The 23,475-nt window shown below is 39.9% G+C and overlaps 2 protein-coding genes across 2 annotated transcripts in view; one reads left to right on the top strand and one right to left on the bottom strand.

Moving 5' to 3' along the window:
- The window catches only part of SMC2 (structural maintenance of chromosomes 2), a 16,731-nt gene extending 5,917 nt beyond the window's left edge, over window positions 1–10,814 (top strand). Inside the window, exons 8-18 of the mRNA XM_010726145.3 lie at window positions 221–425; window positions 960–1,095; window positions 3,103–3,227; window positions 4,034–4,227; window positions 4,500–4,643; window positions 4,897–5,091; window positions 5,651–5,851; window positions 6,614–6,730; window positions 7,748–7,908; window positions 9,242–9,389; window positions 10,251–10,814. Of these exons, the coding sequence (XP_010724447.3) occupies window positions 221–425; window positions 960–1,095; window positions 3,103–3,227; window positions 4,034–4,227; window positions 4,500–4,643; window positions 4,897–5,091; window positions 5,651–5,851; window positions 6,614–6,730; window positions 7,748–7,908; window positions 9,242–9,389; window positions 10,251–10,379 (1,755 nt within the window). The 3' untranslated portion in view covers window positions 10,380–10,814. The remainder of the gene's footprint in view (window positions 1–220; window positions 426–959; window positions 1,096–3,102; window positions 3,228–4,033; window positions 4,228–4,499; window positions 4,644–4,896; window positions 5,092–5,650; window positions 5,852–6,613; window positions 6,731–7,747; window positions 7,909–9,241; window positions 9,390–10,250) is intronic.
- Window positions 10,815–11,993: 1,179 nt separating this feature from the next.
- The window catches only part of ECPAS (Ecm29 proteasome adaptor and scaffold), a 57,871-nt gene continuing 46,389 nt past the window's right edge, over window positions 11,994–23,475 (bottom strand). The window contains exons 36-49 of the mRNA XM_010726144.3: window positions 23,149–23,214; window positions 21,304–21,393; window positions 21,134–21,200; window positions 20,298–20,389; window positions 20,130–20,196; window positions 19,714–19,905; window positions 18,606–18,814; window positions 18,017–18,060; window positions 17,299–17,491; window positions 16,555–16,699; window positions 16,060–16,165; window positions 15,823–15,911; window positions 15,154–15,225; window positions 11,994–14,798 (exon numbers count right to left, since the gene is read on the bottom strand). Coding sequence (XP_010724446.3) covers window positions 14,659–14,798; window positions 15,154–15,225; window positions 15,823–15,911; window positions 16,060–16,165; window positions 16,555–16,699; window positions 17,299–17,491; window positions 18,017–18,060; window positions 18,606–18,814; window positions 19,714–19,905; window positions 20,130–20,196; window positions 20,298–20,389; window positions 21,134–21,200; window positions 21,304–21,393; window positions 23,149–23,214 — 1,572 coding nt within the window. The 3' untranslated portion in view covers window positions 11,994–14,658. The remainder of the gene's footprint in view (window positions 14,799–15,153; window positions 15,226–15,822; window positions 15,912–16,059; window positions 16,166–16,554; window positions 16,700–17,298; window positions 17,492–18,016; window positions 18,061–18,605; window positions 18,815–19,713; window positions 19,906–20,129; window positions 20,197–20,297; window positions 20,390–21,133; window positions 21,201–21,303; window positions 21,394–23,148; window positions 23,215–23,475) is intronic.

Below are 23,475 nucleotides of genomic sequence, written 5' to 3'. Positions count from 1 at the left end.
TAAGCATAATGTCACAGCCATACTATTTCTGTAGGGTATGAGAATTTCTTAATTTTTTTCCTCTCTCTATCCCTGAGCTATCCAATATGCAGATGGATTTTAATTGCCTTTCTTTTAACTGAAATTATGTTTTAAAATGCAATGATGACTTTAAAAATTATTATTGAGATAAGATTCTTGTAACTTAAGGCATACTAATTGCATTTCACTTTATTTCCAGGTTGGTCATCATGAAGTAAATATAGCCATTTCTCTTATTGATTATAACTGTAAACTACAGAAGGCAATGGAATATGTCTTTGGGACAGCACTGGTCTGTAGCAATATGGATAATGCTAAGAAAGTGTCCTTTGACAGAAGGATAATGAGGAGAACTGTTACACTTCAAGGAGACATATTTGACCCCCAGGGAACCCTTACTGGAGGCAATTACTGTTTTTTATTCATATAATAATTGTGTTCTGGTTGATTTGTTTACTGCTTTGCATATTTTTAAAAACGGAAAGAGACATTTTTGTTTAAACTTGTGCTTGAGATAACATCATCTTTGAGAAAAGGTTTGGTGGTTGTACACTGAAGTAAGACTACAATTAGACTAGGAAAAAAACAACAAAATATTAGCATAATATAGTTCATATATTAGATACTTAAACCTTATTTGGCTATTGAATACTCTTGAAGAGGTTGGAAAGAATGCTTTAAATTCTAGCATTTTTTGGAGTATTTCATAATTAATTTGAGGTAAATTAATACATGATGTCATGTGAAGTTGGTTGATTTCACAAAATCTCTCCATTGAGAATGATTGCTTAGCTGTTTCTGCAATGAAAACAAATCATGAACTAAAACTGCATCGTAGCCAACATTTACAATTCACCATTTGCCAGAGTTGAATATAATTCCAATTAGATTGAATGTAATTCCAATTCCAACTTTGCTCTTTTTTTTTCTCTGAACAGGTGCAAGCTCAAATATTACACCTATTTTATCTAAACTTAAAACAATGAGAGAAGCTGAAGACAAAATCAAAATAAAGAAGTCTCAGCTTGAAGAAGTAGAGAAAGAGCTAGCAAACTTAAAGAATGTGGCTGAAAAGTAAGGTTTGCATTGTAAAAATCTCTTGTTATTTCTTTTATGTCACTATTAGCAGTTAGACAGATCAATACAATGGGAAAGATGTTACAACAAAGGTAACAAAGGCAATGACAGGAGGACCTGCATGGTAACCTAGGACCTAGATGTTCAGGCATGTGAGAGACATGGGAAGCCAGACTGGTAGTGAGGACTAAGGCAAAGCACTCATTGAGTACCTCAGCTTTCTCCGTGTATCTTGTTGCCAATTCTCCCTTATCATTTATTAAAAGGGGTACGCTCTCTTTGGCCTATCTCTTCTGATCAGTGTATATGTAGAATCTCTTCATGATATTTTTCACGTCCCTTGCCAGGTTTAATTTCCTCCGGATCCCATCTCTATATGTCCAGATGACATTTCTGTATTCTTCTCAGGCCACACATCCCTGCTTTCCTTTTTTTCCCTCAGTTTGACCAGCAAGCCTTTCCTCAGCCATGCTGCTTTCCTTCCTCTTCAGCTTGATCAGTTATGCTTGCAAATGGAGAGCTCTTGTTCTCTAAGAAAGTAAACCTTAAAGAGCTGCCCACTCTGATCTGTTCCTATGTCCCTAAGAACAGTTCCTCGGGTGATCTCATCCCATACTTCCTTAAACTGCTGGAAGTTAATTCTCCTGAACTTGAGTTCCAACTCTACTCTTTGCTAGATCCATACTCCTCAAGATCACAGACTTGTCTAGCAATGGTCAGCATAGCCCAGACTGGCTTTGATCTTAATCTCTCTAATGAGCTCCTCTGTGCTGATGAACCAGGTTGAGTAACTTCACCTCTGGTTGGTCTATCCAATGCCTGAAGCAGGAAGTTATTCTCAATGGATTTGAGGAATCTCCTGGGTTGTTTGCAGTCCACTGTATTTCTTTCCCAGCAGATATCTGGATGGTTAAGATCCCCATCAAAATAAGAGCCTGGGAGCACACCACTTGTGACTGAAGCAGGAAGGCTTCATTGACAGGCTCCCCTTGATCAGAGGGCTGTAATAGACCCTGACCACCAGCTGTACCTTACTGGTCTGCTCTGTAATTTTAACCCACAAGCTCTCAATCTGGTCATGGATGTTTCTTAGGCAGCTAACAGTCTATCCACTTCTTAATGTGGAGGGCAACTTTTGTCCTACCTGTCTCTCCTAAAAAGCTTGTAGCCTTCAGTTGCAATATTCCAGTTGTCGCACTATCTTTCTCTGACAGCAATTAGGTCATAGTTTTCTAACTGCACTGTGACTTCCATCTCTTCCTGTTTATTTCCCTTGTTTTGTAACACCCATCAAGAATTTCAGTTCGTGGTAGTTCTTATTATTCTCCCAAGGAAATATAAAGATCCTAAAGGAGAATGAATATTCAAGTTGATACTGCTGTAAGAATTTAAGTTAAATAATCTTAAAAGTATGTTTGAATTTTCAGCTATTTCTTCTTACTGGTTGTGCTTTTAAAAATAGAACTTTAAAGATATATTTAGTTCTAAAAAAAATCCTATGAGAAGGTAGTGTTGGGGAGTATGGTATCTGGCAGCTGGAATTATTTTTCAGATTGTTTTAAGTCATAACAGCTTTCTAAAAATATAATCAAAAGGAAGAAATGGGTTTTGCTTGTTAATGCTTAATGATTTTCTTATTTTACTGTCTGGAAAAACATGAGCTTCGATTTGTTTCCAAGCTTTGTGTTGCATTTGTTTGTTTTTAGTATATATTCTCAGGGCTTCATAACAATGAGTTAAATGCATAAGCTACTTTTCTACAGACTTCACAATTACTTTTAAGCATATTTCAATTTATATATTTACTTACCTCTGTTTTTGTAAAGCTCTATTAGTCTCCTATAAAATGTAAGCTTATTTGTTTTATAGTTGGTCATTGTTGTCTCTTATAGTTATCACTTTGGAATGGGAATATAAGCATTTCTGTATCTGCTTATTTCAACTTGAAATTGAAATGCTGGGTACCCTTCATTATATCAGTATATATCATTACTGCCTTCAAAGGTACCAGCAGCTGAAGCAGCAGTGGGAGATGAAGTCTGAAGAGGCAGAGCTACTGCAAACTAAGATTCATCAAAGTGCTTATCACAAACAACAGGAAGACCTGCTTGCTCTGAAGAAAACTATTGGTGAGACAAATGTGTTTTTTATCTTGCAGTTAAAAGCTAATTGCAGAGAAAGATATTTGACAGTTGAGAAGCAAACAGCCAAGAGAAAAAATAGCTTTGAAAATATTTGCTTTATATTTTGGAGTATGTCCTAGAATCACAGCTGGCAAACACCGGTATGGGGCTCAGATAAGGTTTTTTGTGCCCTTTTTAAGATTTTGTCCTTGTTAAGGATTCCACATACGTACTTCAGAGTAAAAGGAAAAATGGCTTTGTAGCAACATTATAAAATGCATTTAGTCCTGTATTTGTGTGATTTTTATTATTATTTTTTTCAACCAACTGTTTCAGGAGACAATGTAGGCTAGCGGTATAAATAATCTGAATGATAAAACAGTAGAAATAAGTACTATTTATGTCACTAGGGAAAAGTGTAAAAGAAATCAAATGCAGTGGTAAGGAAAACAGCGAAAGAAAAGAATGGACTGAAATAATAATGTATATTGTATATGAAGGATGAAGTTTGTCTGACTAGATAGCTGTTCCATGGTTTACTTCTTGTTCCAAAGAAGTACTACTTGTTCATCTATTTGCCCTTTTTTAATGTTAATTTTAATGATTGGTTTTCTGTTTGGTGCCCTGCAAATAACTGGTAACAGTATCTCAGCAATTACTGAAATAGCTGACTTCAGTAACTGGCAAAAAACAGCCAGCTGTTTTCTGGTTTTTTTTTGTAGTAGAGTCTGATTTTTATTCCAGAGAGAGGCCAGGATTTAAGCTTAAGGATAAGAGCACTGTTCAATCTTAGTACTGTACTTTTGATGCAGTGGAGTGTGAAGAGACATTAAAGAAAGCTGAAGAGAGCCAAAAGAAAGCTGAAGAAGATTATAAAGCATTAGAGAATAAAATGAAAAATGCAGAAGGAGAACGTGAAAAGGAAATAAAAAATGCCCAGCAGAAACTAGATAGCGCCAAGAAGAAAGCAGATGATTCAAACAGAAAAATGAAAGAAAAGCAGCAGGTAAATCTCAGCTCTATTTCTATTTTCTCAATGCTACAAGTGTTTCCAGAAGTCAGTTTTATTCTCCTGAAGTTTCAATCCCGTCAACTTCACAACTTAAATATTTCTTTGTAGTTACTGACATGTAGAAATTTGTGACACTTTTGTGGTTTTGCTCCATTCAACAGAAGAGCAAGTGTTGTATTATCTTCTACAATATTTACTCTATCAAATTAAATGTCAATTCTTTCCACTGAGCTATAACCTTAATAAATCTTAAAACATCTTTCTAGGAAGTTGAAGCATTAGTTCTGGAACTTGAACAGCTGAAACAAGAACAAGCCTCGTATAAGCAACAGATTGAGGCGGCACAACAAGCAATCGTGTCCTTCAAGGAGCAAATTGATGCTTTGGCAACTGAAGCATTTCAGACAAGGGTAAAAGGGAATAATATACTATCAGTTTTGATGTTACTGAGGATCCCTTAAAGCTTAAATTGCATTGTGTATTTTTTTTTGCTATTTGGATTTTCTTGGCAGCGCTAAATTGTTTAGCCTTAGCCTTAGCAGGAGTTGGTTGTTTTTTTTTTTTTGCTTTATTTTTGTGTTATGTGTTAATTTTTTCTGCTACTCCCAACTCCGTAACATCTGCTTTTGTAAGAAGTTACTAGCTGTCTGATTTTCTTAACAGGAATCTCTAAAGAACGCAGAGAATGAACTGATGAAGCAGAAGGGATTAATGGCAGAGCAAACTAAAGATATTAAAACCAAATCTGCAGAGATAGAGAAATACAGAGAGCAAAATAATGAATTGCAACTTAACATGAATGCACTAGAACATGACATCAGCAAGTATCAACAAGAGACTGCTGATGCTTCTTCCACGGTATTTCATAATTGTGTTTTTCTTTGCATCTTGTGGCCAAGTGATTATTTCCTTCACTTTGTGCAAAGGAAATGGCCTTTTTTTATTTTTATTTTTTAAATAATAAGCACTGTTTTATTTGCAACTCTTTATGTGAAAGAGGAGGAGTGGAAGCTATGAATTGTAACATATCATTATGGATTCATAGAAAATATGTCAAAGAAGGTGATCAATGGAAAAAAAAAAAACACAAAAAATATTCTGATGTTATGGATAATCTGGGTAACCAATTAGAGAATCTAATCCAGATACTCAGCAACAATGGCTTAGTCCAGATACAGAAAATATGTTCCAAGTAACACGGAAGAGCATACAAGAAACTTCTCCCAAAATCTTGATCCCCCTGTAGTCTTGGATATAGCATGAAGCATGATGGAGGGATCCGCCTGCGTTATACTGGAATGAAATAACTGATGCTTTAGAGTGATTTTAGGACAGTAGCAGGTTAGGTTTTGTTGTTCTATTTTAATTCAGAATTTTAAAAATAAACTAAAACATCAGCATGTCTTCTTGTGAACAGTTGGACAAACTGCTGAAAGAGTATAAGTGGATAGCTTCAGAAAAAGAGCATTTTGGCCAGCCAGACACAAGTTATGATTTTGAAGCCAGCAATCCTAAAGAAGCAGGTCAGAAGCTGCAGAAACTGCTGACAAAAAAGGAGAAGCTGGAGAAGTCCTTGAACATGAGAGCTATGAATTTGCTTTCTGAGGCAGAGGAGAAGGTAAGCATTCCAAATTTTAACCTTTAGAAATTGAGCAGCTTTGGGTATATTGTATTTGTGATGTGACTTAATATATATTTTCATATATTCTGTTCCTAAATACACCAAAAATGAAATATAATCTTCTTGATATAGCTGCTTTTTGTTAGATCATATTAGTTTTATATTTTGAACTTCTTATTGTGTGCTAGTAAACTAAATTATATGTAACAAAGCTACAGATAATTTCATCACTTCCTACCACAGCCCTTGCTAAGCTGGCAGCAGTAGCACTGGGCAGGCTTTGTATCTGTTAGCATATCTGACTAAGTATCACATACTTTGCCAAAGGCTGCAGATCAAGAAAAAGAAGCAAAATAGCTTGAAGTTGTTCCGGGGTTGCCTTAGATTCGTGTGTATCCTGAGGATGTTCCAGTTTTGTCTTAGGACTGATTCACTGACCTAATGTTTCAAATACTGGTCTTAATTAGAATTGTCCTGTTCTTCCTGTGTGCCTTCATAAGAATCCTTTCCTGCACAGAAAGATAAATAGAGCATGATTAACTTTTAATCAAAATGCAACTTCTGGAGTAGTGCTGATTTTCACCTTTGCCAAAGGCTGAAAATTCTAATGCTTTAATTTGCAAACAACAAGATTTAAATCCAGCATATTGCTGAACAAATGCTTTGGATTTCAATCTTGTGACTAATTTTGCTGTTTCTTAATTACAATCCCACTGTTTTGTGCTTTGTTCGCTGAAATCACTTTTCATCTTACATAAGTATAACGACTTAATGAAGAAAAGGAGAATTGTGGAGAATGACAAAATAAAAATTCTTGCAACTATTGAAGAGCTTGACCGAAAGAAAAATAAAGCTTTACACATTGCTTGGGAAAAGGTATGTCACTTGAAATCTAATTTTAACACTTCAGCGTGTATTTTTTTCTTGAGGATCAGATTCACTTTAGTTCACTGTTTGCATATTTGTATGAAAAAAACTTGTTTCTTTCTAGAATTTATCTCCTATGCCTTCTTATATATTTAAAGTATGGAGCAGAAACTTCCATTTCTTCCATTGAAGCTTACTTTTGATGGTAGGGCATGAATTCTCTGAGAACTGTGGAGACAGACTCAAATTTGCAGAACTACATTTTTCTTTTAGTGCCCACAAAAATAAAAGCTAAGCTACTGGCATGCAGATGCTGTTGCCTGGTCTCGTGTTGAATGGGGAGATTGGTGGCCCTGCATGTGGCAGGGGAGTTGGAGATTCATGATCCTTGACGGTCCCTTCCAACCCTGGCCATTCTGTGATTCTGTGATTGCCTCTTATATAGACTATATTGCACAGAATCACAGAATGGTTTGGGTCAGAATGGACCTTAAAGATCATCTAATTTCACACCATCCTGCTGTGGGTAGGGACACCCCTAGATCAGGTTGCTCAAAATCCCACCCAACCTGGCCTTGAGCACTTCCAGAGAGGAAGCATTCACAGCTTCTCTAGGCCACCTGTTCCAGTGCCTCACCAGCCTTGCTGTAAAGAACCTAACCTAATTTAAATCTCCCCTCTTTCAGTTAAAAATAAGAACTACAAAATCTATCACTCTTACTACTTTGCCCCCTGATAAAGATTCCCCTTCTACCTTTCTTGTAGGCTTCCCTGAGGTAATGAAAGGAATCACAGTTTTGTCCAACTAACTTTGTCTAAACTGTCCTATGTACTTTCCTAGACTTGCTTTGTTTTCAGTATAGCTGAAATAACTACTCACTCTATGTTCTAAGCTTTAAGACATGAGAATTTGTTGAATGAAGTTAATGAAGAAGCCTAGAGCATTGTGTTGCCCATCACTAAGTTTTTATAACTGTGCTTCTGACTCAAATCACGCTCATAGACCTTTCCTGGTGCCACTTCTAGGTGAACAAAGACTTTGGTTCCATCTTCTCGATGCTTCTACCAGGAGCCAAAGCCATGTTAGTTCCATCTAAAAAGCAAAATATCCTGGATGGTCTGGAGTTCAGGGTTGGCTTAGGAAACATCTGGAAGGAAAACTTAACAGAACTTAGTGGAGGTCAAAGGTTGGTAAACTGTGGATGTTTTTTTTGATTGTTGTCTTTTTGCCATTGCAGTTGTGGATGTAGTTGGTATGTCTAACCAATTATAACTTTATGTATAACCAGTTATACTTTAGAGCTTTTTCCACAGTCAAGTCGTAGACAGTCTTCTTCCATAGAAGATCTGGCTTCATATCTAAAAAACGATCAATTCACTTTCCCTGAAAGAGGAACCTGACATCAAAGTAGGCAGTGCTTAGCATATAGTAACAAAATTTTGTAACGCAGAGAAGTGACAAAAACGTATGATGGAAAAACTGCAGTTGCTAGGTAGTACTGAGGTACTGCTGACACAGAGTGCTCCAGCCTTTGAGTTGCAGTCAGTGGGGGAAAGTAGTAGAATACTATTGTAGGGAAGCGACGGAGCCAAATAGAGCCCGCACTTGCAGCTACACCTGGGAGAAGTGGCAAATGACTGTCATGGGTGACTCCCAACCTGATGTAATCCCGTTTACTATATAACATTTTGAAACAGATTCAAGAACTCTTAGATCCTTTGTATGATGCAGCCCAGAAATGCACACAGTGCCTTGAAGTGAGGCCACAGTACCGCTGCATCTAGTGAGAGAGCCAGTTCTGTGACTGGCTGTCACCCTACAATGCAGTTTGCCCTTGTGGCTGTCAGGCAGGATCACTGGCTGATGCTGAGCCAGTGATCACCAGCAGACTTGTTGAGATGCCTTCTGCCCCTACATCCAGATCGCTGACAAAAGTGCTGAACAGCAATTGCCTTCAAACTGAGCCATGGGGAATCTTGGCCCATGGACTTAAGAACACTGAGCTGATATAATCCCTCCTTTACAACTTCAGTCACCACAAATGGAATGTAACTGTTCCCTGAGTCATGGTCCTCCAGTTCAGAGGACAAGACAGCCCAAGATCCTTTGTTAATATTAAAAAAATGAGGCAGAAAACAAACAATAAAAAAAATCAAATGCCTCTGCCTTTTCATCTTTTCTTGGGTGACCTACTTCATCCAGTATCAGACCAATGCTTTCCTTAGAGCAACTCTTGCTGTAGAAGAGCAAAAAATGTCCTTCAGAAGAGAGATTAATTATAACCCAGCCAACTTGATCTGCCAGTTAAATAATTAATTAACAATACTGTTTCTAGCAAAAGGCTTCACATTTCTTAGTGAAAAGTTGTGGCAGCAGCTGTTCTTGTTTCTCTCTCCCCAAAACTCACAGCCTGAATCTGCTTCTCAGAGAACATTTTAATACTACCAGATGATTGCTGTAATAAGTGGAAGTCTCTCAAACAAGAGCATAAAATATAACTTCCTTATTCCTTGTATTAGATCACTGGTGGCCTTGTCCTTGATCTTAGCCATCCTTCTCTTCAAACCTGCTCCAATTTACATCTTGGATGAAGTGGATGCTGCTCTTGACCTTTCTCATACCCAGAATATTGGACAGATGCTTGATGCTCATTTCAAACAATCCCAGGTACTCTCTTGAAACTACTGTGACTTATTTATTCAGCTTTGTTGAACTGTTTTATTTCTGAGTCATTTCAGCTGGATTTGGCTTATGGCTTGGCATATGAAACTTCTAAGTATTGCCTCTTCATATAAGCAGTTGCTGCACTGGCTAAAAAAAAACAGGTACTGATGAGGAGGATGGTCTGTGTACAGCCAATTAGAGACATAGCCCACGTACTGGGGTTTGTTTGTTTATTTTTGTTTCTTGATAGAGTTCTTCAGTTGAAAATGAAAAATGTTGTAAAATAGTATGGATGCTTGTGGAAAGGATCTTGGAGTTACTGTGGCCTATCCACCCACAGAACTGAAGGAACATATTCTTCTGAATGAAAAGTAGTATGTTTACTTGCTGGTAAATGTGACCTTTCCAAATTATGGTAGAGAAGAGAGGAACACCTGTTGCTCATGGTACTGTAAAGCAATTTGAATTGCAGCATTAGTGCATGAATAATCCTGCATTCTTAGAAAAATTCATGGCAACATTTTCCCAATGGTCAATGGTCAAGAAAGGTCATATTTTATTGTGGTGCTACAGCAGGACAGGATGTGCCAGCCATCCTGGATTGAGTAGACCAAGCATGTAATTTATAAACACAAAAAATGATGGTGTGTATTAACCCAGCATGTTCTATGAGGCTTTCAGTGGAAAAAAAAATATATATGTGTGTGTGTGTGTATATATATACACACATATATTTATAAGAAGTATTAGTAAGATAACACCTAAGTGAATTAAAAGTAATCCTCTTTTTTGAAGTGTTTCCTATTTTTTTTTAATCTTTATTTGAACAGTAGCATTTATTTCACATTTTCTGTTTCATTGTAGTTCCTTGTGGTGTCCTTGAAGGATGGAATGTTTAACAATGCCAATGTCCTCTACAGAACCAAGTTTGTTGATGGTATAAGCACAATTTCAAGACACTGTCAGTTAAAAAAAAAAGCAGCCACTGAATGAAACTAGTAATAACAAAGTTGAGTAACAAACAACACAGTAATGGTGACTCAAGCATTCTGTGCTCCTTGGTAGTAGGAAGCCTGAGAATCACCTTTTTAAAAAAAAATCATTATTTTTATCTTGATTCTATTGAATAAGTCATAGTTTTTAGCTTTTTAAATAACTCCCATTCATGGCAGCTTACTGGAGTCTTTCTGTCAGAAAGGTGTGATGAATGAAGCTTGCAGCATATATAGTTTTCAGGAAACCTACTGCAAACTAAGATACTGCATTCAGCTTTTGCTGTAAATTGAAGTGATGTATGAATATGTAAGTTAGTGTAAGCTTTAAGCTGCTTAACCTAATTATTTGTGAGAAGTACGGTGGGCAACTTTTTTAACTGCCAATTTTTAGTTGCTTGCTAATGGATTTAATAAATTTTAAACAGAAAACTTTTCCTTTCTTTTCTTCCTTATTGTTTTTCATCCAGTAAGGCACAGTTAGTTATTTAGAATTACAGTTTTAACATGCCCCATCCCTCAGTTATAGGGACAGACTCAACACATACCAACATTTTATAGTGGTCTTCCCTCTGGTGTAAAATCCCAAGACACACATCTTTGCTCACAGCACCCAGAAACAGCAGCCACTCATCACAACTCACAGACAGCAGGGATGGAAGCCGACCCTCACAAAGCAGCAAGGCTTCCTTTCTTCTTGGTGTGGGCATGCTGTCGGAAAGTAAGTTAGGATGAGGTGTTGAATTGACAGCTGCAGATTTGACCTTGCTAAGCCAGGTTCTCGCTGGTGTAAGCAGATGCTTTTCTACAGACTTAGACAATTAGTGCAGACAGCACATCACCTGTATTTTCGAAGAACAGGGTTAGCTTCCCATCTCTGGAATGTGAGACAGTAGACTAAAATGGCAAACCGTATTAACGAAGCAGCAGATTGGTGAATGGAGTTGTGGCTGATAAGATGACCAACCAAGAGAGAGCCAAGCCTCCATCCTAACCCAAGTCCAAGAAAATAAGAACAACCTTCATTGGAAAGACCGCTGAGAGATAGGTGTGTGTAAAAGAGCTGAGACGGGATGAGGGAGGGGATGTCAACCATTGTGGGGACTCATTGTAATAACCCAGCCTTCTCTTGGACATCTAATGCATATGTAAGCATTTTGCTCTTTAAATATGTGTCTTTCTTGCTCTCCAGTATGCAGGCTAGGTGGAAATATCACCCCTGCATCCGGCATGTGTGCAGCACTGATTAGACATACCTGCTCTATACTATTCTGTGGTTAGAGTTTGATTTCTGCATGTCACTGTGTACATGTGGCAGAAGCTGCTTTAATCAGTTACTTGGTAGAGAAGTAGCCAGCATCCCAAAATACTGGATTTGCTCTCCTGTAGCCATCTCATGACCTGCCGTATATACATACGTAAAACACACACCCATCAGATATTAAAAAAAAAAAAATACACATCTTTACATATGATAAACACATACACATGTGATAAACACGCTCACAGATGTAATTCATTCCAGTCCCAACCCTAAAAACTTATTTGTTTTGCATCTGGAAAAATACTGAAAAATCTCATCGGGAGAGGGGAAAAATTACCAGTTACTGCCAAGAACAGGTCATGCATCTTTTATTTAGTTTTACCTTTTTGGTAAGCAACAGGGTTTTCTTTCAGTCAGTCCCTTTACACACTTCGACAGTACAGACTGCAGTGAGTTTGATGGAGATCTTGCAACATTAGAAAACTTCTCAATATACATCCATTTAAGCAACAGCTTGTAGGTCAGAATGAGTGCTAGTGTCAAATCTGCGCACTGCACCCCAGTATACAAAGCAGCATTGCAGCAGCACAAGGATGCCCAGGCTGGGCAAAGTACAGTGTGTTTTACATAGTGCAATCACTTTTAGAGGAAAAACTCTAGGAAGGCCACATCTACATATTTTTTTAATCCTGTCACGTTTACAAATGAGGGGGGTAGAAATCAAGCCTCTGACTGAATTAACTGTTGTACAGGTAGGTTCTGTGTATAGGCACGTGCTTTAGAGAGGAGCTCTGAATCTCTTCTGTAACCACGAGAAAGACATATTGCTTTGTGATTCAGACAGTAGTAAACCATCTCTAACCTTCCTAACACTCGGCCAGAGCTGTCAAGCCAGCTGTTTTTAGAGTTCCTAGAATATGCTCTTCCCTCTAGTGTAAATCCCCAATAAACAAAGTCAGGCTGCTACTGACAATTAGTACAGTTCTCCTTACAGCCTTTCGACTACATGAGGCATTGCCTCCACATACTCCAGTCTGTAGTGAAAAAAATCAGATTACCAGAGACCTGGAGACTCTTGTTTTCTGTAACTGTCACTCCAACCAAATACGAAAAAACCCAAGTTAGACAATGAACTGCTACAGCAAAGCATCACTGGTAATTCATCTAATACAAAATAAATGAGCGCTCATGACAATACACGTCATGACAAGCAAATCTGTAAAGATACTGTAAAGTGATTTGCCCAGTAAAGTTTTAAAATATACACTGTGCTCAACAGTTCAAGCTACACGTAAACAAAGAGCAGCTCCCTGCAACAAGGTGTAAATCAAAGTGTTATAGCACCAGCTCCCAGCACCAAGAAGTTGCTTGCTGACCAGCCCTAGTGTACAATGCATTAGTGCTCGCTGAGGGTTCTGCTACACAAGAGCCACAGTGGGATAGCTCTGCCCATTTTTGCAGACATTTTCTTACCAGATGTGTAAAAACTACATACCTCCCTTCCCATGGACAAAGCCAGACAACTGGATGTTGCAGCACCAGGAAATACTGAATGGGAAATGGCACCTGAGGGAAAATTAGGTACTGTACACCTGATTATGAATAAATGGACGTGGAGGAAAGGTGATGTTATCTGAACAATTTTCGTCCTAACAGATCCTCTCTGAAAGGAGCTCCACACCTTGTAAGAGAAGGAACGAGCTTTCCTGTGCTGGAAACCATAGACATGGTGGTACCCACAACAATGATTTTATTTCACCATCAGCAAAGCATTTATCCCCAAAAAACTGTACACATGCGGCTGGCCAGGTTGTGGTGCAGCGCTAACTTTATGCTATGAAAAGTCTGTTACTGTAGTGGTCAGGTTTGTCTTTCATCTGAGGAGGGCAACAAGGGACAGGCAGCATGGCCACATCATCAAATAGCAACTTTACTCCACGTTAATGCAGATATAATCTTTCTTCTTAAGTGCAAATTAAAAAGTATTTGCTAGAAACCAGCATCACTTGGGCTGCTGAGAAACAACATACAACTCAGTTCCTTACAAATACTGATAATTCTAAATCAGTACAGGTTTCCAAAGCAAGAACAGAGTTACGAACATGAAGGGGAAAAAATATTACCGCTATTTAAAAATATCATTGCAAACTTTGAACACTCTTCAAAAACACATCTAGAAAAGATTGTTTCCCTTTTTTTTTTTCCTGCAGCTGAGGAGTGTCCATGCAAAACAATTTTGAGAAGAGCAGTGTTCTACCTGGGCACCAAAGAGGCCCAATTTTGTCCCACACAGCTCAGTAAAGTGCTCTCTTGTGCATCCTTTGAGAAAAAAAGTTCTCATTTAAAGTTTGGGAGGCCAAGGTTACAGCTGGGGAAGGCAAAGCCTCGGTCAATCCATTCTGAGGTCAGAGAAGGAGAGAAACTAACAGTACTCTGCCTTTCGTAGCTCATGGACAAGAGGCTGCAAGGGAGGAGCAAATAGGGGAAGCAGAGGTGGGTGCCAGATGAAATGCTGCCCCTGGAAGCCACAGGAGTTTAACGCAGACTTCAGGGGCAGCATTTCACTCTTTACAGGTAATGAACACTAGCCCTACTGTAGAGTCTCAACGACACCAGGTAACAGATCTCCACACATGACATAAGTGAAGCTTTTCACTTCCTGTGCTGGTGATTTTTCAGTAATTGCTTTGAAGGACAATGGGGATCTGAGTAACATTCTTTTGCTGACTGAAAGGGAAATAAAAGCATCTTGCCCTCAACTTTTTTTTTATGTTTATGCACACTTAGAAACATTCTAGGGCAGATCATTAAGAGGTATTTACTGACAAAATAGTAACTAATAATAAGCTCAAAAGAGTAAAAGTAACATTAATGGGGAACAGAACTTAAGGCATTCTTTATTTTGGCCAGGAATGATGCATGCTACAGAGTAATCTTCATCTTCCCTCTTGGTTTTCAGACCACTGCACTTTTTTTTTTGTTTTACATGGCACTTCGTAGTTGATGTTTTTACAATTTAGTTTAGATTTTCAAGTGTTTTCTTCAATACAAATGCCTTCTCCTGTAGCTCAGGTCTGCTGTCTGATGCCATTGTAGATAACGAGTGGATGAGGTGCTCTCTGCTTTCTGGTTTCAGACTTTCCCACTGTTTAGACTCTGTATAGAAAGAGAACGACACCAGACATGAATACTGGCTGCCAAAAGTCCACACCAACAAACAGTCCACACCCCCACACAGGCTGAAGGAGCACTTGCTTACATGTCACTCATAGTGACCATGCTTGGTCCAGCCTGAACAGTCTATTTTAGATCCAAATTTATCCATAATTGCTTCAAATTGCCTTCAAGTTTTCCCAGTCAGCATTTTGCTGACTGGGAAAAATCTAAGTCCTAATACATTGCTAAATATCCCGGAACAGAAGGTAATTCTCTCTCTCCTTTTCCAGGTCACATGGCCACATGCTTTTCTTTACCCAACAGCAATTCTCCCATGTGGCAAGAACAGTCTCACCTTGCAGTCTGGTGAGCAGTAGCTGTATCACAGACAAAGCTTCTGTTCTGACGGACGTGTAGCTTTTGTTTTCTAAGGGATTTAAAAAGCAGAAACAACAACAAGACAAAAACAAGTGAACTCATAGCCAAAGGAACACCAGCTGTACACAAAGCAGTCACCACCACAGTTTGAAGACTGCTCATAGCACAGCTCATTCACGCTGCCAGACTGCAATGCTACCCTGTCAGACACCTCTGAATGGCAGAAAGTGACCAGGGAGAGGCTCACAGGTCCCCTAAGCCCTGTGTATCACCCTCCCATTAACACTGGTCTACTGCTCCTTGCACACGTTTAACAGCAGCAAGGTTCAAATATCTGCAATTTGATGATAAACAACCTCTGTGCATCACAGACTTTTCCTTTGCTAAATTTTAAGGGCTATAAATCACCCAGATTTTAACAAACAGTATTTAGTGATGGTACACAAGCACAAGAGGAACTAACTTCCCTGAGAACAGCATCTTGTATTACACCATTTTCAGCAGCTACCATAGAGCAAGGCAGGATGAGGTGCTATCTCTGGCAGCCTATGCTTATTCTGCATTTCCTCTGCTAGCCAGCGACCAAAGGAGAAATACATTAACATGCAATTCATTATCAACCTTAAGCTGTGCAACATCCACTTACCTAAAGAATGGGTGATAGATGAACAGGTTTCCAACAGTATTTCTGTCAATGCTCCAGGGTCTGCATGCTCCTCCTCAAACAGCACCAACCTGTCCAATGCAGAAGCAGTCACTCTGTATCACTAGGACAGAGATCTGCTCTACCTTCCTCTGAAAATCACTGCATGTCTTTGATAATGTAACAGTTTGAAGCAGTAAAGAAATGTAACTGAAGTGAATGGGCAGAAATGAGAATTACCTTTGAAAGTAGGCGTTCATGGCTTGCAGCACTCCAAGCTGCACTTTCCATGTGCTGAGTTTCAGATGGTCACACATTAACTTGCAAAACTCTTGGCGATAGCAACCTACAGAAAAGTTAAGGAATTATGTTACTTTTGGTCACAACAGGGAAAGGAGAAGGAATCACTTCCTGCCCTGTCTCCTACGTATTCCTTATCCTGTACTCAAGTTACATCACCCTAGATTTGTAGCATAGGATCAAGTCAACACTGCAACAAATGGTTCCAGAAACCTTCATCCACCAAGGCAGGGCACTACATTCATTACGAAACACTGAAGAAAAGCAGCTTCTTTCTGCCTCACTAACAAAAGCACCCAGTTTTTTTTTCCCCCCAACATATCCACAAATCTTCTCAAAAGCTTCCCCACACCAAATACAATTTTTAGGTTCCTCACTCCTCCCCCTCTTCCTTTGAAGGAGAGGGATTTCAGAGCTCAGTGTCAGATGACTCACGCTGTGTCTCCGGGCTCCTTGGCCAGGCTTTGCCCAGGGTCTCGAAGGCACAGAGCAGGGACTCCATCTGCACCTCCCTCTCTCTTGCATCCTCATCTTCTTCGTCAAGCTTTGGTACACTTGCACTCACATTCTCAACGGAGTTCTGCAGAGGTGAGGAAGGCATGAGAGACAGGGAACAACGACAGGCTGACCACACACTTCAGTTCAACCAATTTTTTCTTACAGCCAGTGCAGCCAGTCCCTACACCCAGCCAGAATCCCCATATGACCTCCTCAGCTACTAGCGGCTCTAGAATTGCTGGCAATCTGCAGAAGTGCATGGAAAGCCTTCATGGCCTTATACCCAAACAACTCCCGGTGCTGAGAGTCTGAATCACAGGGCTGTAAAGCACTGCAAAAGCTCAAAAGAAGCACTTACAGCTTCCTAGGAGTGCCCTGCTACCTGTAGAGCAGCCAGGAAATTAATTTTTTAATGCAGTACTGATACAACGCTGGATGCCACAGGGTAGATTATGCCTAGGGGATTACTGGGCTAATTTAGAGTTTGGGGAGCACAGCTACAACCTTCTCAGGCCTCACAAACAGTCTGGTAGTCAGCCCTAACAAGGATCTAGCTGAGTGCAGTGTCCTCCTCGTACTCCATTCTCTGTAGAAATTTGGCATGCCTTTAACCTCAGCCGCCTGACCATTTGCTACTTGGTTGTTTTGAAAGACAGAAAACCCAAGAAGTTGAACCATCACCTTCTTTATCATGGGGAAGATAATATCCGCCAGCTCCTGGAACCGGTCTTCCTTCGTTGCCTGCAGCACTGCAGCCATGCAGCTTAGTGCCACCATCTTGTACTTCAGGTTCTCTTTCCGACACTCTTTCAGGACAGCCTGGACAACATCACTGACACTGGGCTGACCAGGCACTGACTTCTGCAGCTCTGCACTGCAACACCAGTGCACACAGAGATGCATATTAGCCCCAAACACAACTTTTCCCAGAGATCACAAGCAATTCCCACATTAAGGCATTGGGCATTTAGTTACCAACAGTAACTAAAACTACATTCCCACATTCTTCTTCACTGTTAACCTGCCTGAATTTCCTTCCTGCTTTTCCATACACATTTTCAATGCACTCTTCTTCCCCCTTCTTCTTCCTCTTTTTCTCTTTTCCCCTTTAAGGTGCTAATCCTTCCCTTTAGTCTCTTTTTTCTTTTTAGCAATTCTGGCCTTTCAACATCCTCCTCTTTGCCCTAAATCAACTGTGAGCTCCTTGTGAAGCACCATTTGTGCCTTTCAGCCCTCACCAGTGACAACCTACAGACAGAAACTCCCCAGATACTGATGCTGTTCAGAACTCGCAGAAGAGCAAGGAGACACAGAGTCTTCCATGAACCGCAACCCTATGTGGGAACCACCTTTTTGACATCCCAGATTCCAAAGGTACCACTTTTTTCAAGATACTCACTTGCAGGCAGAGACGACACTGGTGATAGCCTTTAACAGCTCCTCCTGCAGTGAAAAAACAGATATCACTGAGAAATACTTCACAGCCAAACAGTGCGGTCCTGCTGTGCAAGAACATCCTTTGCACTTTGCCAGAGGTACGGGGGACACACATCTGTGATTCCAGCCTAAAGAAGCAACATCTTGCACCTTACACTTCTCCTACACTGCTGTAGAGACCGCAGAGGCCCTGCACTGAACAGCAGTGTAAATGGGCCTTTCTGTACCTCTGAGCATAAGCTAGTCCCGCTTAAAAGTAGAATATGGTGCAGCAGAACTCTAAAGTCGCAAACAACAGTAAACTGGGAGGAGCTGCTGACTCCCACCACAGCTGAGAGATGTTGCAGAGATATTGATAAATGGGGGGTGCTGAGCAATCACCAACCACACGAGGATTAATAAGCGCTGGATTCTGCACTAAGTGCAGAGCAAACACTAGTCTCCCTAAACCTGATTTCCTGTATGTTGTCCTCTGTAACAAAGAACACTGAACTTCCTGCTTCAAGACCGAGTCCTGGACTAATACTTGCAAGGTGACAGTTCCTTTTTACCTTTCCAATCCATGTTCTTCCTGGCAGGCCCTGCAGCAGTGCAGACAGCACTATTCCTAGATGTGGAGGTACAAGGGAGCCGGTCTGTTTGGCAATCGATGCCATGGCAGCTGCTCCCTGAGCTTTCATCTTCCAGGACTGGGACTGCAAAGCCTTCTGTGTAATGGCTATCAGCTCCTGCATATACAGCCTGATGCCACCCTGAGTACCTGCATAACAAAATAAAACCATAATTTAGTCAAAGAATGAACAAATATCTCACCTTAAAAAAAAAATAAATAAAAATAGGGGAGTAGGCAATTAAAGATTCCTGTAGGTTTTTTCTTGTTTTGTTTTACAGAAACAGTATACTGGTAATTCGTACTTCAGGCAGTGCAGCAAAGAATTCTTCCCAAGGTTATTGAAGACTGGTTCCGTCTTCTCAATAAATCTTCTTGCAAACAAAATCTTTAGACTTTTGTACCTAGATAAAAATCCACGTGGCAGACACTATGCACTTGTCAGTTCATTCCACTTTATAAGAAAGGTAACTGGAAAACATTTCAACCCTTTCTTTTACTGACTAGATCTGAAATCAAGTCAGAGAAGGAACGAGCAAAAACAATTTCACCATGCATCCAGATCTTCCTCGAAAAGCATGGCAAAACAGCCATTGTGATTCTGTGGTTACATTCACTGAAGTACAACCACAGACAGCACCAGAGGACCAGACAAGATCTCCAGCACCAGAGGAAGGCTGAAGTTCACTCAAATTCAGAGTGTGCAGCAATCCCTAAAGACCATCATGGAAAGTTCCAAAGGTGTTCAGTTACTCGTAATATAAGGGCTGCATTACAGCAGCATTACGTGCCTCACGACCATAAAACGGTTCTCCTGATTGTCTCTGTGCATCATCAGCTATTGACAATACCAATTATTTCAAATAGCCACAGAGAAGTTAACCTGCCCAAGTTCTTACAGAACATCTTCAGGACAGTAGGAAACGAAAATAAGATTCCCACATATCTTACCACAAGAATTTCCTATAACCAAAATGGATTTCCAAGAAGCATAGTATTTCATGCCCCAAATCCACTAGAAAGCTTTTGCCTCTTCTAATGCAACTTACCAGGTACATTTTCCTGCCAAACTTCCGCCCACAGAGTAGAATCATCTTTTTCTCCTTTTTCTTCATCAGGAACTTCATGCATGCCAAGAAAAGCCAATGGCAACACCTGTTTGGCATGGATCTTCACTACATCCGGACTGTAGCGTCCCACAGCATGTACAGTTAAAGCACAGCCTGTTCTGTACACTGGCTCTGAAAGAGCAAAATAAGCATGTTACAACCGGGAGGCAAGTTTTTTTCAGTTTGACAGCTTGGTCAGCCTCTCAGTAAAGAGAGGAATGCAGATCACAATGCATGGAAATTATTCAAATAGTGAAGGCAAACATCACAACATAGAAATGTTTATTGCTGTTTCTGTCAGCATCAAGAACTTTTTTCTATATATTCTGTAACTGAATATCCAAGAAGAAACAAACCTTCCTTTTCCATGTACCAGCTGCTGAGCTTGTGCAGTAACTTCTCCGTGCTACTGTCCCGAGAAGTCTGTAACAGAAAAGAGACCACTCAAAGAGTTGAAAAAAAAAAAAAACCAAAACAATAACAAGTAAGTAAAAAGCCTAAGACTATCTCAAACCCCTACTCACCCGGACTAGATGCCCCATAGCAAAAGCAAAAGACTTCTGTATCACACTGTTGCGATCAGTCAGGCCAGCAAGTAAAGCACTCATAAGTTTGCCTGTTGGAAGAGTTCGCTTTGTTAGATGTATCATGTTTTTATTGCTTGACAAGAATTAGAACTGCCTATGTTTCATTAAATCATGTGCATTTACACATTGTCACTCTTCATGTTTGCTGAGTTATGCATCTGTTTCTTCAATGTTTACTCAAGTGCACAGTGTAATGCAGCTCTTGGTAGCAGCAAAGCTCAGCCAATGCTGATGTTTTGCAATCCTTAGCCTGCAAATCTTGACTGATAATGCTTCTCTGACACGAGCACCCTAGCTTATCAACTATTGAGTTCTTTTTCTACTTTGCAGCAAAAAGGAGTCCTTCTTCGTATTGCTAAATCACAATATATTTTCTCTTTACCTTGAGAATTAAGATCCACAGGACCTAAGTCCTTTATGGTTCTCCTGTAGCTCAAAGTGAAAAAACAAGTGCTTACTTACAGCACTACACTAACACAAACATCATTACTACGCTCCAAGAAGGCATAGAGACAAATTTCCATCTGTTCCTCCTGGGCACTGGAGAACTCTTAGCTTTTCTCTCAGCCTCCTCCTTGTTGGTGATGAATCCAACACCCCATTGATCTAATCCAGTATCCCTATCTCACACATGACAACTTCAAACAACTCTGAGGAAAATACAAAAAATGGATCCTTCTTGTGATAAAAATCAAAGGTGAATAGGGAAGAAAAGCTACCTACAAAGTAGCAATCAAAAACACTTAAAACTTGAGACTAGAAACAAACCCTACCTGAATAAGGTGTTAGGTCTTGGGGACACTGCGTAGTTAGTGAGACAATTACACTGGCACAGCCTCCCTAGAAGATTGCAGGAGAAAACAAAAGATAAGAAACTATATTAGCACCTGGTTATCGCTGTTCATACTTGCTGAAGTACATGTCTATTAAAATCCCAAAGTACCTTTGTGCCTAGGCCTACTCCACTTTTTATTAGTTCACACAGTCGAGGAATCAGCTCACCCAGGACAGAAACATCCAAGTACTGCAAGCTCTAGAAAAAGGGAAGAGGAAAAAAAAATAAAATAATGAATGTGACAGACTTCAGCTGATCTGAAGAAATCATTCTGTACCACACAGAGGATGTATTATCCTGAGCCTTTGGAGAGGTGACCCTGCTGAAATTACTGGTTACTGGAATCAATATATTCCTGCACTCAGGCTTTTTCAAAAGCTGAAAGTATTACACAAGTAAGAATTCTTTTTGGACTGGAAAAGAAGAGCAAAGGGGTGCCTATCTTAGCACAAAACCAAACATTTGTCTTGATTGCCTGAAAGCCTGAAGCAGTAACATGGCCTGACTAGACAATAAAATGGCAAAAGTCAAGCTTTTAAACAGGAGAAGGCAAACAGGTGGAAAAAGCCACAAAAGTTTGAGAGATATAATTGGTATAACTTCTAATCACTTGTACACATGATGCTTGTGAGCAAACAAGTCTCATGTTACCAGCACTGTGCAGTACTATCTGCAGAGGGGAGATTCACCCCCTAGCAAATTCAAAGATCATGCATTAACTGGAGTTAACCTTCTCTGAGCTTCTGAGTCAAGTATCCTAACAATTTTCCCTACTGTCCAGTATGCTGAAGGGAGAAAGGAATAACCCCCTATGTCACTTACAAGGATAGAGTTCACCATCTCCCAGTGTGCCCCAGAACATACAGCAATAGAGAAGGCTGCTCACAAACCAGAACATTTTTATGGTACTCCAGGGAAGATGCACTATCCCATCCTTTCACTAACAAATCTCAAGCACCGACAAAACAATCACAACTATCCTGAAGGGGCAGAGGCATAGCCAGGAAGAGAGACAGCAGCAGCTGTTCCAGCCTGCAAGGCATCCATAAGTACACTTTTACATGGAACCTTTCATCCCCAACTACTTCACATACTATTTATAGAGAGCACTCCACCTGACACCAAAATGCAATTCCCCCTGGCTCAGAGGCCCAACAGTTCCAAATGCTGCTACATGCAGAACTGCTGTTGTTATTTTTCCACAAGTGAAGAGAACAGCTCTGCAGGTTGCACTTGTCTTAAAACTTGCTCAGTGCTTATACAACCTTGCCTGCTCTCATGTCCCAGTCTGCATGAAATGTCCAAGCAGAAAACTTTTCTTTAGAAACAGACAGGTTGGTACCTGGAGACCAGAAAGGTCTATCAAACCCTACAGCACAGTGCTTCAGCATCAGGAACTCCTCCAGCAGCAAACTACAGCAACAAACACCAGCTACAGACAGTGCTTTCTGACAATGGCATTATTTTAAAAATCTGCACCATCTAAAGCCCAGCCAATGTCCAGGTGAGCTTATCTAAGGCAACGACTAGACAGCATTTGTATCTGAAGAACAATGACTATTGTCAGCCTGAGGCTATATGTGCAGCTTTTTTGTTGAACTGCAGGCCAGAGATGAAAAGAAATGGCAAAAAGCAAAATGCAGAATCAGCTGAGCTCCCATCCAAGTAAAAGCATTTGTAGGAAACCCTCTTCATCAAAGAGGGCAGGTTCTCAGGTAGAAAAACATTCTCTCTGATTCCAAGTGAGAACCACAACCATTTACAACTGATGGGAAGAGCAAGCTGCGACTATAGGATAAGACAAATCAGTGTGTGAAAAAGATGAACAGACATCCACTCAAGGATATAATAAAACAAAGCCTAACGTGAAATTCCATAAATGCTTCTACTTCCATTTCCAGTCTTCTTCTATCATATATCTTAAACTGGAAACTTCTCGAATCAAACAATTACCATGTTAATTGTTTCCATCATGGGAGATGACTTGACAGCACTAAGTCTGGCACTATCCATTGCAGTCTAAAGAAAAGAAAAGAACAAGAAAATGTTAATTCAACCTGAAAGGCCAACATTAGGTGTAACTCACTACCTCTTAAACTCAAGCCAAAAATCCATTTTTATGGATATGGATACATCCAGGCAAAAAATGATTACTTGTACAAACTGTGAATGTTTTCTCCTTCAGAGACAGCTGGATGTTGTAGTGGAGTACAGGAGGTGCACCATATAAGTCTGATACAATGGACAGACAAAAATGGGAAAAAAAAACAGAAAAGATTT

The sequence above is a fragment of the Meleagris gallopavo genome, chromosome Z (genome assembly GCF_000146605.3).
Source record: "Meleagris gallopavo isolate NT-WF06-2002-E0010 breed Aviagen turkey brand Nicholas breeding stock chromosome Z, Turkey_5.1, whole genome shotgun sequence".
Taxonomy (NCBI): Eukaryota; Metazoa; Chordata; class Aves; order Galliformes; family Phasianidae; genus Meleagris; species Meleagris gallopavo.
The sequence above is the reverse complement of the archived record's forward strand: the minus strand, read 5'-3'. Positions and strand labels throughout refer to the sequence as shown.